The following is a 16,379-nucleotide window of genomic DNA, read 5'->3' as shown; positions in this document are numbered from 1 at the left end:
TCCATTACGTCATATTTGGTGAACAAAAAGCACGAATTAAGCAAAAACATCTTCCTCCTGTTCTTTTAAAAAACAATCATACAAAGTTAAATATTCTACTTTTATTTAATCAAAGGAGCTGTATGATTTTTCTCTCTCAGTATAATATATCAAATCAAGTTCTTTGGTTGTTCAATGTGGCAGAACTTACATTTAAGACGATACACAGTGATTTGATACTAAAGTCAGGGCTGCCAACAGTAAATGTTACCTGAGAAAGACAAAAATTTAGATGTGTAAAGTAGGTTTATGTATAATGTAGGTTTATTCATTATCTTTTCAGGCTTTTTGAATGTATTTTCACTGTCTTGCTCTCAAGTTTTTATAATAAACGTTTTCACTTCAACCTTCAGTATTTTCAGTATTATTTTCCAATTAACTTTTTAGAAAATCATGTTTCTGACAAGCAGAACCAGACAGGGATGTTTGTTTTTTTTTTTAGTTTGCAAAAGTTTAAATTAAAGAGGAAGCTTGTAAGTGTTGACAGCAGATCCACATGCTGATAGCGGACCGCCTGATGTCTGTTTGTTTCACACAGGTCGGACGTAGTTGGCGGGGAGCATCCCTCGCTGCCCCGTGCGCTGGTTGCATCCGAACACCCATCCCTCGTCTATCGGCTCCACATCCATGATCAGATCGCCCTCCTGGAGAGAAACTTCATCTGCCTCTGTTGCCGCGTAGCTGTACATGGCCTGGAAGCGCCTCTGTGTGAGTGGAGACACACAGGAAATGAGTAAACAGAGGCGGTGTTGCACTCAGTTTCATTAGCATCAGCGTACCACACACAAATTCACTGGCATGTAACATAAAGAACATACTGTTTTCACAGATTCATTTGCATTGAATTTCCCTACTGGAGGCATAAACACTCATGCAATATACATTCACAGAGCACTGCATTAGGAACACCTGAGCAATGTTTATTATTGAGCTCCTAGTGGGTGGTGATGGTGTACTGGTGTATATTAAATTGAGACATCTTCCTAATATTTTGTCAGCTGGCTGAAATCTGCAACCTCACCGCTAGATGCCGCTAAATTCTACACACCGGACCTTTAAATGTGAGGATTTTATGGTTTTCTTTAGAGTCTGTGATGATAGACTGAATGTGTTTGTTTTGGACTGTTGGTCAGACAAAACAACAACTCGGTTTATGGGAATTCATAAATGGCATTTTTCCACTATAGACAAAACAACTATTCACTTAAACAAAAAAATTAATTGGTAGATTTATCAATAATGAAAAAGATTGAAGCCCTAGAACAAACATAAATGAATAAGCACACACACACACACACACACACACACACACACACACACACATATACACTCACACAACACACAGATGCACAAGCACACTCACAGTCGTGAGTGTAAAAACTACTGTAAAAACTATACTACACTGCTGTATATAAATACGACTAATAAACTTAATTGAAACTAAAATAAAGATTAAAAATCCACAGTAAATATATATATATATGTAAGGTAGCCTAAAAACACTACACACAACCAAATATGGCCAAAATTATATGGACACCCCTGACCAGCATACAATCATTCTCATGTTTCAGAGAACTGTGCTTTGTGGTAACAGTTTCCTGTTTCAACATGACAATCCCCCTCCGCCCATGCACAAAACCAGAACCACAAACAAATTATTCTCTCGGTTTGGTGCAGACCGGTCTTATCACCCAACATAAGTGTCAACCTCGTTAATTAATGTTCTAGTGGCTGAATGAGAGCAAATCCCTGCAGCCAGCTTCCACAATTTTGTGGAAAGCCTTCCCAGAAGAGTGGAGGCTGTTGAGGCAGCAGATTTATGCTCATATTTTTTTTTTTAATGAGATGTTAAATAAGCTCATGTGACTGCATGTCTATATACTTTTGGCCACACAGTTTATCAGCCTTACCCCTCCACTGGATGGTGCTACAACAGGAGGGCGAATTTGTCCGGCTGGTTGGTTGTATCTCTCAGGGTTGGATGGTTGTTCTGCATAGTCTGCACACACAAACATGCACAAAAATATATTCAGTCAAATACGGTAATTTAGAAGAATATGTTTCAAAATATGTGTGGAAACAATGAGGTGACTTACCTTGCCTATTTTCAGGAGGAGGCGCATCACTTCGGATCTTGCTCTTCTCAAATTCTTCATGGTACTTAATCTGCACATACATGTTAAAACCACATGAGGGCGTTATTTCCCCAGATTTGACCCTCAACAGGTCGCCTCTGACAGACATCACTATTTTAGGAGGTGGTGAGAGTTGATGAAGGGATATATCTCAGAAAACCTCCAAACAGCTGAAGCCTTCATACATGTTTTAAAGGAGCATTCCACTGATTTCACACATGAAGTTCACTTTACTCTTCCTGAGGAGTAAAAGGAGGAGCTGAAAAAATAACCCTGATGATGATGTGATCAGGGTTATCTTGAAAGAAAGCCTATGTTACAAACTGGGGTGTGAGGTTTGAAAGTGTGTATTTAGGAGGCAGGGAGGGTCTAGTTAAATATCCTATCCGATTGCATTATGGGAAATGTAGGACCTAGTGTTTTTGGAGCTTGATCCAGGATATCTCTGATAAATCTGTCTCTTATGAGTTCTCTGAACTTGTGGAAGTACATTGCTAAATCACTGGAGTGCTCCTTTAAATCTTTAGATGAAAAATGCATTTCAGAGACTAAAAGTTGTAATGTTTCTTTCACAATCAATTATGTACAGTATCTGCCTCCCACAACTTGTTAATCGTTATTGAACATCCAATAAAAAGGAAGGTGTTTTTTAATTCACTTGTGAGTACTATGTGAGTATTTTTGATTAGAAATATTCATACAGGCTGTTATTATTTTGGGCTTTTTACGCCATTCACTGACATGTGTGGGACTTTTTTCCGTTGTGAATTTGTACATTTTTGTCCTACAGCCATATTCGTTCATATTCTTATAATCATAATTATAATAACTGCCTTTTCTCCTTCTGGTTTATAACATAACGAGCTGTTTGGGCGTTTACTGGACAATCCATGACAGTCACACTTAAAAACGATTACGTTGACAAAGTGACTGTTCAAAGATTCTGTAAACAGAATTGCGTCACTCTCCGTCTGTAGGCTCCACTTAAGCCCGACCTCTTCTTTCATTACACTACTCACACTCTGCTTTTCATTGAAGTAATACTTGAGCTGCTTGTGCACCATTAGCCCACCAGGGGACACACAGGCAGGGAGGATGAAACAAGTGTTGTAAAATTAACCAAACGCTCCCAGCTGGAAGAGGAAACTGGATGTCGATTAAGGAAGAGAAGGGAAAGCAGCCCCCCCTTGTGTGCTGTTGTCCTCAACAGACCTCAGGAGGAGCAAACAGAAACAGGACTTGGTGGGAAAAAGAGAGGAGGGGAGGGAAGGAATTTAAAAAAAAAAAGGCAAAATTAAGAAACCAAAAAGAAAGAAGGAAGGAAGGAAGGGAGGGAGGGAGACACGGAGAGCGAGAAAGAAAGTACCAGAAGAAAAATAAAATAGATTTTGCCCTTTTGACGTGCAGCTTATCACCCATCATTCCTTTCTGCTACTGTGCTCTCATGAGAGAAAAAAAGAGAAAGTTTGAGTGTGTGTGTGTTTCAGTGTGGTATGCAAGAGTGTACCAGGGTATGTGTGTGTTTGCAGCAGAGAGCGGATGTTCACTTTGTGTCCACAGCTGAGAGACTTTGACCATATAGGGCAGCTGCTCCTCAGTGGACTGGGAGAAATGTCTGAAATGTGCCTCTGCAGGCTCGCACTCTGACATCCCTCACCGCTGTCTGAAGCAGTTTGTTCTCTCTGCTCACATCTCAGCTTTGTGTAGCGCCCAAGTCCGCAGATTTTTGTTTCATAAATCTGAGATCTTGTTATCGGACTGTGATGTTTTCCTGTTGTGTCTCAGGAAAGAGTAACGGTTCATTGCATATATGGTAGATTTGCTGCTTGTTTTTGTCCTTTAATGGGGGAAAAAAAGGCTCCATCATTTTTGCTCAGTTAAAGTGATGATACAGTGACTTATTTACAAGATGTTTCGCTGTTAATTTACATTAAGGAGTCTCTTAATGTCAGGGGAAATTTTGAAAGAAAGGGGAAAGTAATGAGGCTGTAAAGTCAATAAACAATGATGAATTGCTGTGTCCTCTGGGGCTGTTAACGTAGGAGGCAGTGAAGGACTCATGTTAAAGGAGATATATGCTTTTTCTGGTTCTGTGTTATTTGCATACTGTTAACAGTATATAACAGTAAGCTTCTAATCAACTCAGTGTCTGATATCTATGTTAAATGTGGTCAAAGTTCCAAAACTTGAGGTTAAAGCTGAATGCTTCATTTGCAACATTTTTTTTCTACTTTGCTAACAAGCTGACGTTGGCTCATCATGCATGCCCATAAACAGCCGTCCGTTCCATAGCCTTGGTTGAAAGGTTTTTCCATGTGTTGTTTACATTGTCCGTGATCAGATTTTGGCTCGAACATGTATGGATGTATTTGAGAAATTGACATTTCGAGTAAAGAACGAGAAAAAGTAACGAAATCCTACAACTATAGTTTGTTGTTGTATAGTGTTTCATTGTTTGTTGATGTAGCGTGGATGTATAAAGAGAACTGGATACAGCCTTGGAGACGGGGCCCGGTTCATTCTTATGAAAGTTGCTCAGTGGCGCATGAAGCTAAAAAAAATCGACTTCCCAGTATGAAAGTACCCAGATCTTCCGCATTGTGCGGCCCATAGAGCATGCGCACTAGTGACTTTAGCTGGCCGAGTCGGCTACTTCCGGTTTAGCCCTCTGGCTAACTTGAATGGGGATAAAACAATTCAATCATGCGGCTCTTCTAGGCTTTTGTAATGTGATCGGACCAAATGGGTTTAATTCTGATAGTGAGACAAGTCATTTCGCAGGGGTTGTGGCGCTCAGAAAAATGTATCCACTGATTAACAGACGTCTCTTTCACAATGTAAGTCTATGGGAAAAAGTCTTTTTGGGCCAGTGTGCATCACGCGACGTTGTAATTACACGGTTTGGCCACTATGTCAAATTGGCTTCAGAGCCTGGCGCTCTTCCTGTATCCAGTTCTCTTTATACATCCATGATGTAGCCTCCCGAGCCGCTGGAAGTCGACCATGATGCAGCTTCTGGGAGTTGGCCAATCAGAACACAGTGGACTCATTGGGAGGGGGGTCTTAAAGAGACAGGAGCTAAAACAGCCTGTTTCAGACAGAGGCTGAACTGAGGGGCTGCATAAAGAGCCTGTATAAGATAAATAAGGAGTTTTTAACTGTAAATCATGCAAAGATATTCCAGTAGAGTGCCAGATTAAAAATATAAACCTGGAAACGTGCATATGTCCACTTTAAGATGTATTTAGTGTTTTTTTGTGTTTCTCGGTGGGATCAGACTTACGTTACTGATCTGGTCTTGCGTCTTCTTCACTCTCTGCATCTCCGGAGTGTCAACCACGACACTGAAACCTTTCCCCTTGCTCTTCTCAAAGTCCTCCTTGTAAAGGGCCTGAAATGTACAATTTGTTCAAATGTCAAAAACAACATCAATTTTATTTTAAAAGGAATAGTTTGATATTTTGGGAAATGCGCTTCACTTTCTTGCCGAGTTAGATGAAGAGATTGATTCCACTAGCCTATCGAATCTGTCGATTAAATATGAACCAATTAGCTTAGCTTAGCATAAACACTAGAAATAGGGGAAAACTGCTAGCCTGGCTCTGTCCAAATGTACTAAAATCCACCTAAAAGCACCTCTAAAGCTAACTAATTAGCACTTTATATCTCATTTGTTTAATCCATACAAAAATTGAAGTGTAAAAACGACAAGCTGCAGTTTTAAGGAGGGTTATGTGCTTGAGCTTTCATGAGCTTTAGAGGTGCTAGCAGGCGAATGTTGTCTAGACAGAGCCAGGCTAGCTGTTTCCCCACTGTCTCCAGTCTTTGTGCTAAGCTAAGCTAATCAGCAGCTGGCTGCAGCTTCATGTTTAATGGACAGACACGAGAGCGGTAACAATCTCTTGATCTAATTCTCGACAAAAAGCGAATAAGCACTTTATAAGTGCAATGTCAAACTATTCCTTTAAAATTGCTGACAAGTATGTTAAATGACACAACAGGAGGGAAGTTTCATTAGATTAGTTATATTTTAATTTCATGCATGGTTTTATCCCTCACTTCAGTTGAAAACCAGCGAATTAAACAAGTAACAAGCTGCATTCACGGCATATCACGAAACCAGCTGAATGACATCTTGCTGTTAGAATCAATCAATCAATCAATTTTTATTTAAAGTGCATACTAGAAGATACTAAGTAGCACACATTGGTGTCCTATATGTAATTTCCATTCAGATATTGGTTCTCAGCCTTTTTTGCTTTAGACCATTCAATATGGAGTAATGTCTACTTGCAACCTCCACATTACACGGTTCTTGTCTATGAATTGTGTTTTTTGTTTTCAGAATTTTTAATTCCAATAATAATTTTAGTGGTAAATATTTTAAAAAATACTGTATATCACAAGAACAAACAAAAGATTTAAGAAATGTCTCAAAAACAAATGTAATTTTGAGGAAAATAATTATTTCCTTGCATCTCATGACTCCTTATGGGGGTCTGGACTAGCAAGTTGCAAGTCTGCACGTCAGTCAGCATCGATAACTGTGACATAACCTGAATGCAGCGTCAGATCTAAAGCACTTGGGAATGATGAGACACACAAACTTACATGGGAAGCGCATGCAGACACGTAGACACATACATATACACATACACAGTTAGAGGTTGGAAAGACGTTATATACTGAATCTAAATCTTCCATCATGTAACTGTTATACATAATGAAAAACTAAGGTTTAGTGTTAGATTTTCGATGCTCGGCGGTTTCGGAGGCGAGCCGGACATACGTGACTGATCTGGTCTTGCGTCTTCTTCACTCTCTGCATCTCCGGAGTGTCGGCCACCACGCTGAAACCTTTCCCCTTGTTCTTTTCAAAGTCCTCCTTATAGAGCGCCTGAGAATTTTCATTTCATCAGGATTTAGGAAGATCAGTTTTACCGCTCGTTTGAAATAAGACAAAAAGTTTTAGAAAGATGCCTGAGCTTCACCTCACAGCCCAAAGAGGTTTGCCTTTTTTTAAAAATAACCACAACTATAAGGTTAGACATTATGAGGTCGCATGCACACTTGTACTAAACCTGATTCACTACATAAACACATACATGTTGTGCTTCAAACTAAAATTTGTCAGATTTCCTTGTTTAGGGAGTTTAGGCCTACGGGAAACACTTGCAACATTAAACAAAGCTAAATGTTTATTTGAAAGTAAATCTCAGATTGCCACACATTGTACACACACACATACACACACACACACACTTACACACAAGTGAGTCACATTCTTGCTATGAGGAATATGCTGTCTCAGTGAGGGAGCCGGACTGCCGAGACTTTTATGGTTATAAACAATGAACTGGGTTGGTTGGATGAGATGAGAGGAATGGACAGAGAGGGAGAGAGAGAGAGACAGAGAGACAGAGAGACACAGAGAGAGGAGGAAACAGCTTATGGTGTAAAGCTGATCATGATGTTATCATAACAATCATGTAACTTAATAACAATGTTATGTTATATGATTGTTTAAAATGGTTTTACCCAAAAATGGAACCAGTCTCGCTTACTTTTTGTGGTTACATCAGGTGCTTGTTTCAGACTTTTACTGTGGAGTCTAGCTGTTTAACAAAAACAGCTTCAGATCAGCTTAAAAGTTCACTTATTTTACCGCCGCAGTTTTTACATTGTGTTCCTACCACATACTGTGCTAATAATTAACAGGAGGTGTGTTTTCTTTGTGCATGTTGACACACAAGTTTTGACATTCTGGGAAATGCTCTTATTTGCTTTCTTGCAGAGAGTTTTACACATCTGTCCATTAAATACAACACAGCCAGCAGCTGTTAGCATAGTCTCTCACAAGCTGGATGAAATATTCTCCATATTATTTCCACATGTAATCCATTCAGATTTCTGTGCAGTGAGAATAAATGTCAAATGGGTCTGTTTCAGTTAGCAGAAATCTGTTTGGAAAGCTACATTAGATTATATCCTGTATTTACAGAAAAAGTTAGACATTTTGGGAAAACGCTTTCATATCTGTACGCTAAATATGAAGCTACCACCAGCAGCTAGCTAGCTTAGCATAGCACAAAGAATAGCAACAGGGGGAAACAGCTAACCTGGCTCTGACCGCAGGTAATTAAATCCGCCTGCCAGAACTTCTAAAGCTCACTAATGAACATGTTATATCTTGTTTGTTTCATTTGTACAAAAACAAAAGCATAAAAACTAGAAACTAGGAGTTCTGTGTGGGACTTTTTCTTGGCTGGGTGCCGTACACGCTGGGATAAATCAATCATTGGCATAACTGGAGTAATCAATGCAACATTTAAGCCCTTCAGCCCTTATCTTCAGTGAAACCTTCACTTCTTTTATGAACAATGAACTTTCTGAAAACTAAAGTTGCAACTAAATCTCCCACATTATAACTGTCCTGCATATTCTTTGTCAAATGTGAAGTACAATTTGGAGTATTTTAAAAGTAGTTAAATATTTTGGGAGATACACTTAATTGCATTCTTTCTGAGTATTAGATGAGAAAATCAATACCACTCTTATGTCTGTGTGTTAAGATAGGAGCTAGAGCCAGTAGCCAGTTAGCTTAGCTTAGCGCAAAGACTGGAAGCAGGGGCAAACAGCTAGCCTGACTCTTTCCAAAGTTCAAAAATTTGGCTACCAGCACCTCTAAAGCTCACTGATTAAGATGTCGTACCTTGTTTGTTTAATATGTAAATGTAAAAATTTGGGGTTTTAGGGGGAGTTATGTGCTGGAACTATTTCTTGGTGAACAACAGTTTATCCATCCGCCTAGCACTAATGTGCAGTCCATGCAGTACATATGAGACTTCTAGGTTGGAAATTTCTTTATGCTGAAGAGGTAAAGACTGCTGTACTAATAAGACATTGCATCTTCTGTGCAAATTTATGATTGTGTTTGAAAAACACTTTAATAGCATATGAGTTTAAGTCAATAAATGCAGCCTTAAAATGACATTCTACATTTTGCAGACAGGGGAAGATAATTTTAGCGACAAAAGGATCCCTAAACATAATCACAAACTGAAAAGGAATCTCTTTAATTTTGCTTGACTTGGAAGACTAACTCCTTTGATCAGGTTTAATTGCTGGCTGCAATAGTGTTCTTAAGAAGCTTAAGAACAGCGACACAGTGAAGGCAGCCAGGGATGACTGAGTTGAACCGGTGCCTCACAGTCCAGAGAGAGGGAAAGAAATCAAAATACTGTTTACAATTTCCAAGTTCTGATCAGGACACTTAAAATAAAAGATTGCTCTTGGTCTCATTTTATAAAGGACAGATTATGGACTCAAATCTTCCCACGCAAGTTTGTCTCTAGTTTGTTCTCATTTTAGTATTTGGTCGAAGTGTTTATTTGATTCAATCAATCCAATTGTCAGCTGCACCCTCGTCTCCTGCCGAGAGACAGATAGAGAGCTGAGTGAAGGAGACAGCTAAGAGAAGGAAAGATACACCCAATCGTGATGACGCAACAAGATTAAGAGCAGCATCTCTGCCAGAGGAAGAAAACAGATACTGAGTAGGAATGATAGCAGAGGCAGGCGAGTGACAAGACTGATCTGTGAGTGTCTAACCTGGCTATTGAGCATGGTCTGTTGTTTGAGACGCAGGTTCTCGGGGGTGTCGGTCACTATAGTGAAGGAGGTTTTGGGGTAATGCCTGGAAGAAAACAAAAGAACAACAACATTAGATCGTCTCTACCACTTACTCACCAAATTAACGTTGGACACTTAACTTAAAGCCTGGTTTATATCTTTTAAATGCCACATCTTATCTTATTTTATCATAAAGAATGTAGCATACTACTGATGATACACTGCAATCAAATGTATTTCGTTATCTTTGGAGGATAAATCTCACAATCCTTACCACTAGAGAAATTAACCGTAGAGTTGTAAAAATGTAGGTGTATTTTTTAGAGCCCGACCAATATATTGGTCGGGCGGTATTAGCCTATCCCAGATATATTAGTATATATCTATATCACTGTATATGTGCCAATATTTTTTTTAAGTTATGTAGGCAGCATTTTATGTATATTTGATACTTTTTCTTAATTCAAGTTTATTTATTTATTTTTTTCTTCTATTTGTGTTTTTTAATTTATAATTGTTAAATTCTCAGTGTAGTTTACTGTTTCAGTGCACTGATGTCATTTTGGACAATAAAGTTTATTGTTAAGCTGTGTTTAATATGTGAGAGATCATTGCAAAAAATGTGTGTTTATGTAAATATAAAGAATATCAGCCGATATATCGATATTGGAATTTTTTTACTCCTTGATATCAATATAGGCATCGGCCACAAAAATGTAGTATTGGTTGGGCTTTAATTTTTTTGGAGATTTTTTTGCTCCTGGAATATTTTGGTTGTGATGACCCTGTTTACCCTGAGTGTTTGTTTTTCGGGGTCATGTGATAATCTAAAATCTGAACCTTTTGGACTCTTTTATTAACACTCACGTTGAGCTCTTTACTGTCACTAAGTTACATTTTGATCCATATTTTATTTAAAAGCCGTTGATCTAAATTGAATTTTACTTGATAATTTTATTTTTAGAAAAGATTAAGAATGTAAAACCAACAAATAACAAAATAAAATTGCTTTTAAGTTTTCAATTGTATTTAGATATAACACTACAGGTTTATTAATTATGGTTTTCTGCAGAGCACCTGAAGGCAACACGTTCCGTATTAACCTTATGAGCAGCAGCAACTTACACAGAATATTAGACAATTCCTACAACTAGAGAAATAAAACTCTAGAGATGCAAAATTGCGGGTATATTTTTGAAGATTTTTGACTCATTTGGAATATTCTGGTTGTGAGGACTTTTTTATTCCAGGGTACACGAGTATATTCTTTTTGTTTCTTTTTTATTCTCTGGTTTCAAATCTTCATGTGACAATCTAATAATTAAAATCTTTGTATTTTCCCCTTTATTTAATTGTTATGAGGATTATTTTTTCCCTTCAGACCTTGTTAGCTAGATTTATATAGATTTATTTATTATATAGATTTATTTCTCAAACCTGAGATAGATATATAAAAGCCACAAATGTGCAAACATCTGCCGAGACGGAGATATTTTCTGGAATAAAACGGGCAAACGTCTCATCTCAGGGATGCTGGGATCACATGATTCTGACCGTCTGTTCACACTTCCCTTTTCCATCACCTTTACACACTGCAGCTCCCACTGACCATCTGTGTGTCTCGACTGCTTCGGAAATGAATGTCTACTCCTGTCGTGACAAGTAACGTAACAACGAAAACTTTTGATGCTACTTGCATTTATATGACAAGAATATTACAAATAAAAGACAAATTATGTACTATTTTGTAAAACACAGTGTGTCAGAAATGTTTAAATGTGATTTCCTGAATTTTTTGTTAACTTCCTTGTTGGAGCCTGAATGTCATTACCACTGCTTAATTAATACAAAATAATTAAAAAATGCTTTCATACAGAATCAGATGTTGTCCTGCTACTTTAGGTTATTTCATCAGGATGGTCAGCGACACTCACATACTGCAGTAAGGTTTCTTCTCAAAGCCTTTGTAGTTGTTCATGCTCAGAGCCATCTTGCATACCTCACAGCTGAAACAACCTTTGTGCCAATACTAGAGAGAAAAAGGAAGAAAAAAGTCAGTACAAGTTCTTAATTACAACAAAATGAAGCTCTATCCATTGAAATGAAAACATCCCGGGAAGCCTGTTTATTCTGTCTGAATAAACAGGTGATGAGGGCTTCACTGTACATTTATGGTGTCAAAGTGGGAAAATGTTACTGTTCTACATAAGTGTACAGCTGTGCTGCTGGTCCGTTTCTCCCATCTGCACTTGGACAAGTGCCAGTAAGAGATAGTTACAGTGAAAAGTTACCATTATTTGAATGAATATTTTATATTTAGATACATATTATAACCTGTGTACATTTGCAGTACCTAAACTCACCCGGTGACCTATTTGCATAATGTATTTAATTGGGTTAATGTCCAAAAATATGTTTGCTTACCAACAGGAAACATCTTAGTGGCCCAAAATAAAAATAGCCAAATGCAGTGTTGTAAAAGGAAATGCGCTTTGCTGTCCAAAATTCTTAATCCAAAAACATGCAATACTTGAAGAATTATCTGCTATTTGTTTCCTATGTGGTTTACTGTGACATTTGTGATACATTCACAGACTCAGAAAAAATCAGAATTTCAAAACATAAGTAATCAAACTCCAATAATAAGGTTATTTTGCCTCGATTTTGTCCTTAAATTGATTAAATTAACTCAAACTGTTGCTGTAATCAGAATTTCACCTTTATCTGATTATAGTCACATTATCAGAGTACATCTTAACGAGACAATAATGGGAACACACACCCACACCCACATACACCCACAGAGTCTATGTGCTCTCCTTTTCTGTAACATTTTGAGGTTTGTGGCTGATGTTTGTCTAGCGGATGTGGTTTTCCTTCTCATCATCCCCTTAGTGTTTGTCTTTTTTTAGTACGTGTGTGAATGTATTAAAAATAACTGTTTGCACACTTATTAGCTACATAATGATAATTTCTTATAGTGGTAAAGCATAACAGCATGTAGGGCACTATTGCATTAAGTGTGCAAAATAAAGATGAAGTATGCACCATTATAAAAAAAAAAAGACAACTAGTCTTAGAAAACTATTGTTGATATTAAAGTATCACATATGAGAGTCTGTCTGTCTGGTAATGACCATCTTTGTTATTTTAAAAGCATTTTGACAACTTTTAAGCAATGCATTTTAATCTTATTTGGTTATTGGCTCACTCAAGTTTACAAATTTTATTTAAAAAAATCTACAAAGGACGTTAATTCTAAAAAGAAGAGTCCTATGGACAATTTATAAGGACATACCTTCTTTAAATAGGTATAACATTCAAATTTGAAACTTTCCCTATATATCATAGTCTTAATCTTGGAGACTACTAGTGTAATTTTCGAATATTACATAATGATATTTGGTGAGTGAGTGGGCTTAAAGTTTTATCACCTTACCTTATCAAGGCAGTTTATTTTTTCTGTGGGGTAAACTGGTTTACTGCATCTTCCACAGGGCGGATTCATGATGGCGCAGGGAGTCCTCACACTACAAAAAAACCCCTCACTGATCCAGTAAAAAAGGTGGTCAGAAAGTAAAATTCAGGCTGTGATGGGCACAAGGGACTGCACTCACCTCCTCTTCGCCTGCAGGCATTTCAATTAATATACAGAGGCGAGGAGGAGTCAAGTTGAAGCACGAAGCTCTAATGATGCCTTCATGAAACGTCGGATATAGAAAGTTTGACTTGTTACATATGGACATTAGGTTACCAGACAGACGTGGAAATAGCATGCAGATTCTCGACAACAGCAGAGGTTTAGTGGATGTTTCATTACCCTCATAAAGACCTCTGTGCTACAACTTTGAATCCGCAAAATGATCCAGAATCAACATTTAAGCAAAAACCATTCATTCAGGTCGATATGTGAATGTAAATTCTACCTATTTTGCTTTAGTTAAGGTAGAGCGTGTAACATTACAACAATATTGAAGACATTTGCTTTTTAGTTAGTTAACTTACTCATCCCTGCGAATATTTACAAATCACGTGTTTCTGTTGAGCACGTGAAGGCAGCGTCAAATGCATTAAGGGGAATCAGTAATAACCTTATAAGGAGTAGCAAGTTACACTGAATATCAGACTTTAACACGAGAGAGTACCGCTAACATAATGTAAAAAATACACTAATAAATTTAGTATGGACTCTATAGACAGATATGACACATACTATATGACACACTCTTTCATTAAAACAATATACAGAAAAATGAAGGTAAAACGGATAGGATGTAAACATTTCAACCGTTTTAACTCGTTAAAACAGAGATTTCGTGTATTTTTTTCTAGTCTAAAACGGATCTGAAATATTGTCCAACAACCAGTTTAGGACAAATGGAGGCGACATTGTTGTTATACAAAGAAGGAAGTCAAAATTATACACCTAGATGACACTAAACTGAACAAACAGTATTGTTTACATGTTTGATGGCCACAGGAGAGTCCTCAGTTGAAATGAGTGTATTTGGCTCCCCCTGCCGGACAACGACATAAATTACAACTGGATCTGCCATCTTGTCTTTTTACTGTGACCGTCAACAGTTAGCTAAATGCTACGGTTTAAAACGTTGCCTGGTGGTGTAAATTCTAAAATAATACATATATATGAACTTAAAGTCATACTTACAGATCATATGTACTTATTTAAATACACACCATTTCACCATTACATTGCATCGGGGGTATAGCTCAGTGGTAGAGCATTTGACTGCAGATCAAGAGGTCCCCGGTTCAAATCCGGGTGCCCCCTCTTTTTGGTCAGGTGGTAACAGTTTGTCGTTTTGTCAGAATAAAGAGTGATTGTGACAAATAATCAACGTTACGGGTTTCATATTTCTTTCTTAGGCTCGTGAGACTTAAATCGGACCTCACAAATGTATCATCGTGTTGAACTCACTTTTATGTTTTATTACAGTATTCAAATGATTGTTAAAAGCCCACATCACTTGGACTGTTCCTACCTTCCTGTCAGAATGGTATGTTCCACCTCGGTCCAGTGCACGAAGACGTCCATTAGAAGTTTTTTCAGAGTTCAGGTAAATCAATTAAGGTCCCAAATATAGATTTCAACTGCTGCCTTAGTTTTGCCTGTTAGCGTACGTCCATTGAGCTGTAAGTACAGAGTCATAAATTGATTTGTCAGCTTGTTTTTTCATCCTATGCTAAGATAATTCGACTCTTTTTGTCAGTTGCTAACAGGAGTCATGCTAATTAGGACCAATTAAAAGCAGCTCTTAGCTATGTTACCTTCCAACCTGTGCAGAGGCTGTTTTTTTAAAACATTTTTCAACCTCTATTCCCCTTCATTATTCATTTGGAAAAGCTGTTATATTTTTTGTTTGTGTGAGGATATAAATTCATTAGTAACAAACAGTCAGCATGGCTGTATGTTCAAGCTTAAACAAACATTCGGTATCAGCGTTGCCAGATGGCAAATGTTAAAAGTATCGTACCAGAGGCTTAAAATTAGCGTATTTTGAGGAAAATTATCGTACGCGAGCCATAACCAAGATAACAAATAGGCATGAATGTGTAATTCAGAAAACACTGTCTGCTGTTCTGGCTGCAACACATGTTGCGTTCAGGGACGCGCCATAAAGTCCCACTTTGAAGATGCGCGGTCATAAACCTGATTCAAAAGACATTTCCAAATTACTAATGTAAAATATATTATCGAAGAAGGCATATAGGAGAAAAACACATGCATGTCAGAAGCTATTTAGACAGTGTGATGTTTACATGTTTCTCTAGACGTCTAGGCTACTGTCCAATTTGTTGCGTCTTTCCTCTGCGCGGTAGATGTGACATTTTAATTTCCCACAGCACTGGAAGGCAGCAACTGACGCAACTTGTAGGACGTAGCACGTACAGGTTACCCTGTACCAATCTGCAAAGTGATCAAATTATTGTACATAATGGGACTTTTGGCATTATTGATCGTACAGAGGGCAAAATGATCGTACAAATACGATAATTATCGTACATCTGGTGACATATCTGTCTTTGTAAATTAGCTGTATTTTCTGTTATTGCAGCCTCTGCCTTGCTGGTCACTGGGGGACATTAGATGATTTAGGATCACTCAGTTACTAGGGATCAATGTTGAGCTGTAATGATCAGTCGATCGACAGATTAATCACCAACTATTTTGATAGTTGATTAATCATTTTTGAGTAATTTTCAAGAAAAAATGTCAGATCTCTCTGATTCCGGCCTCTCAAATGTGAATATTTTCTGGTTTCCTGAGTCTTCTGTGACAGTAAATTGAATATCTTTGGGTTGTGGACAAAACAAGACATTTGAGGACGTCACCTTGGGCTTTAAAACTGTGACATTTTTCACAATTTTCTGACATTTTCTGGACCTAACAACTAATCAATTAATTGAGAAAATGATCCACCAATTAATGGATAATGAAAACAATTGTTAGTTGCAGCCTTATATGTGCTATAAATGTACATGATTAAGATGAATTGATCTATCTGTTCAATTTTGCCAGGTAGAAAATTACAAGAACTAATATAGATG

At 37.7% G+C, this 16,379-nt stretch overlaps 2 protein-coding genes and 1 non-coding gene across 8 annotated transcripts in view; 2 read left to right on the top strand and 1 right to left on the bottom strand.

Moving 5' to 3' along the window:
* Window positions 1-86: 86 nt before the first annotated feature.
* On the bottom strand, window positions 87-13,997 carry LOC121887522 (LIM and SH3 domain protein 1-like). 2 transcript variants are annotated; one of them, XM_042398334.1, is made up of 8 exons: window positions 13,249-13,997; window positions 11,744-11,838; window positions 9,789-9,873; window positions 6,967-7,074; window positions 5,461-5,568; window positions 2,139-2,208; window positions 1,953-2,041; window positions 87-743 (listed from the first exon to the last, which is right to left on the bottom strand). In XM_042398334.1, the coding sequence occupies exons 1-8, from the start codon at window positions 13,315-13,317 to the stop codon at window positions 570-572; spliced, it is 798 nt and encodes a 265-aa protein (XP_042254268.1). In that variant the 5' UTR covers window positions 13,318-13,997; the 3' UTR covers window positions 87-569. The 2 variants fall into 2 exon arrangements, with proteins under 2 accessions (XP_042254268.1, XP_042254269.1); XM_042398335.1 differs by lacking the exon at window positions 6,967-7,074 and having other exon boundaries at window positions 13,249-13,973.
* A 532-nt stretch (window positions 13,998-14,529) lies between these two features.
* trnac-gca lies at window positions 14,530-14,601 on the top strand. The gene has a single exon. It is a non-coding gene; the product is annotated as a tRNA-Cys (tRNA).
* A 217-nt stretch (window positions 14,602-14,818) lies between these two features.
* The window catches only part of LOC121887523 (dickkopf-related protein 3-like), a 36,755-nt gene continuing 35,194 nt past the window's right edge, over window positions 14,819-16,379 (top strand). For 3 of the 5 annotated variants that reach the window (XR_006092986.1, XM_042398336.1, XM_042398342.1), the window contains exon 1: window positions 14,819-14,887. The gene's annotated coding sequence lies outside the window, so the exon portion shown is untranslated. Of the gene's footprint in view, window positions 14,964-16,379 lie in introns of all 5 variants that reach the window. The other 2 variants (XM_042398337.1, XM_042398339.1) reach the window with 2 other exon arrangements.

The sequence above is a fragment of the Thunnus maccoyii genome, chromosome 20 (genome assembly GCF_910596095.1).
Source record: "Thunnus maccoyii chromosome 20, fThuMac1.1, whole genome shotgun sequence".
NCBI lineage: Eukaryota > Metazoa > Chordata > Actinopteri > Scombriformes > Scombridae > Thunnus > Thunnus maccoyii.
Note: the sequence above shows the minus strand (reverse complement) of the source record. Positions and strands in the feature narration are given on the sequence as shown.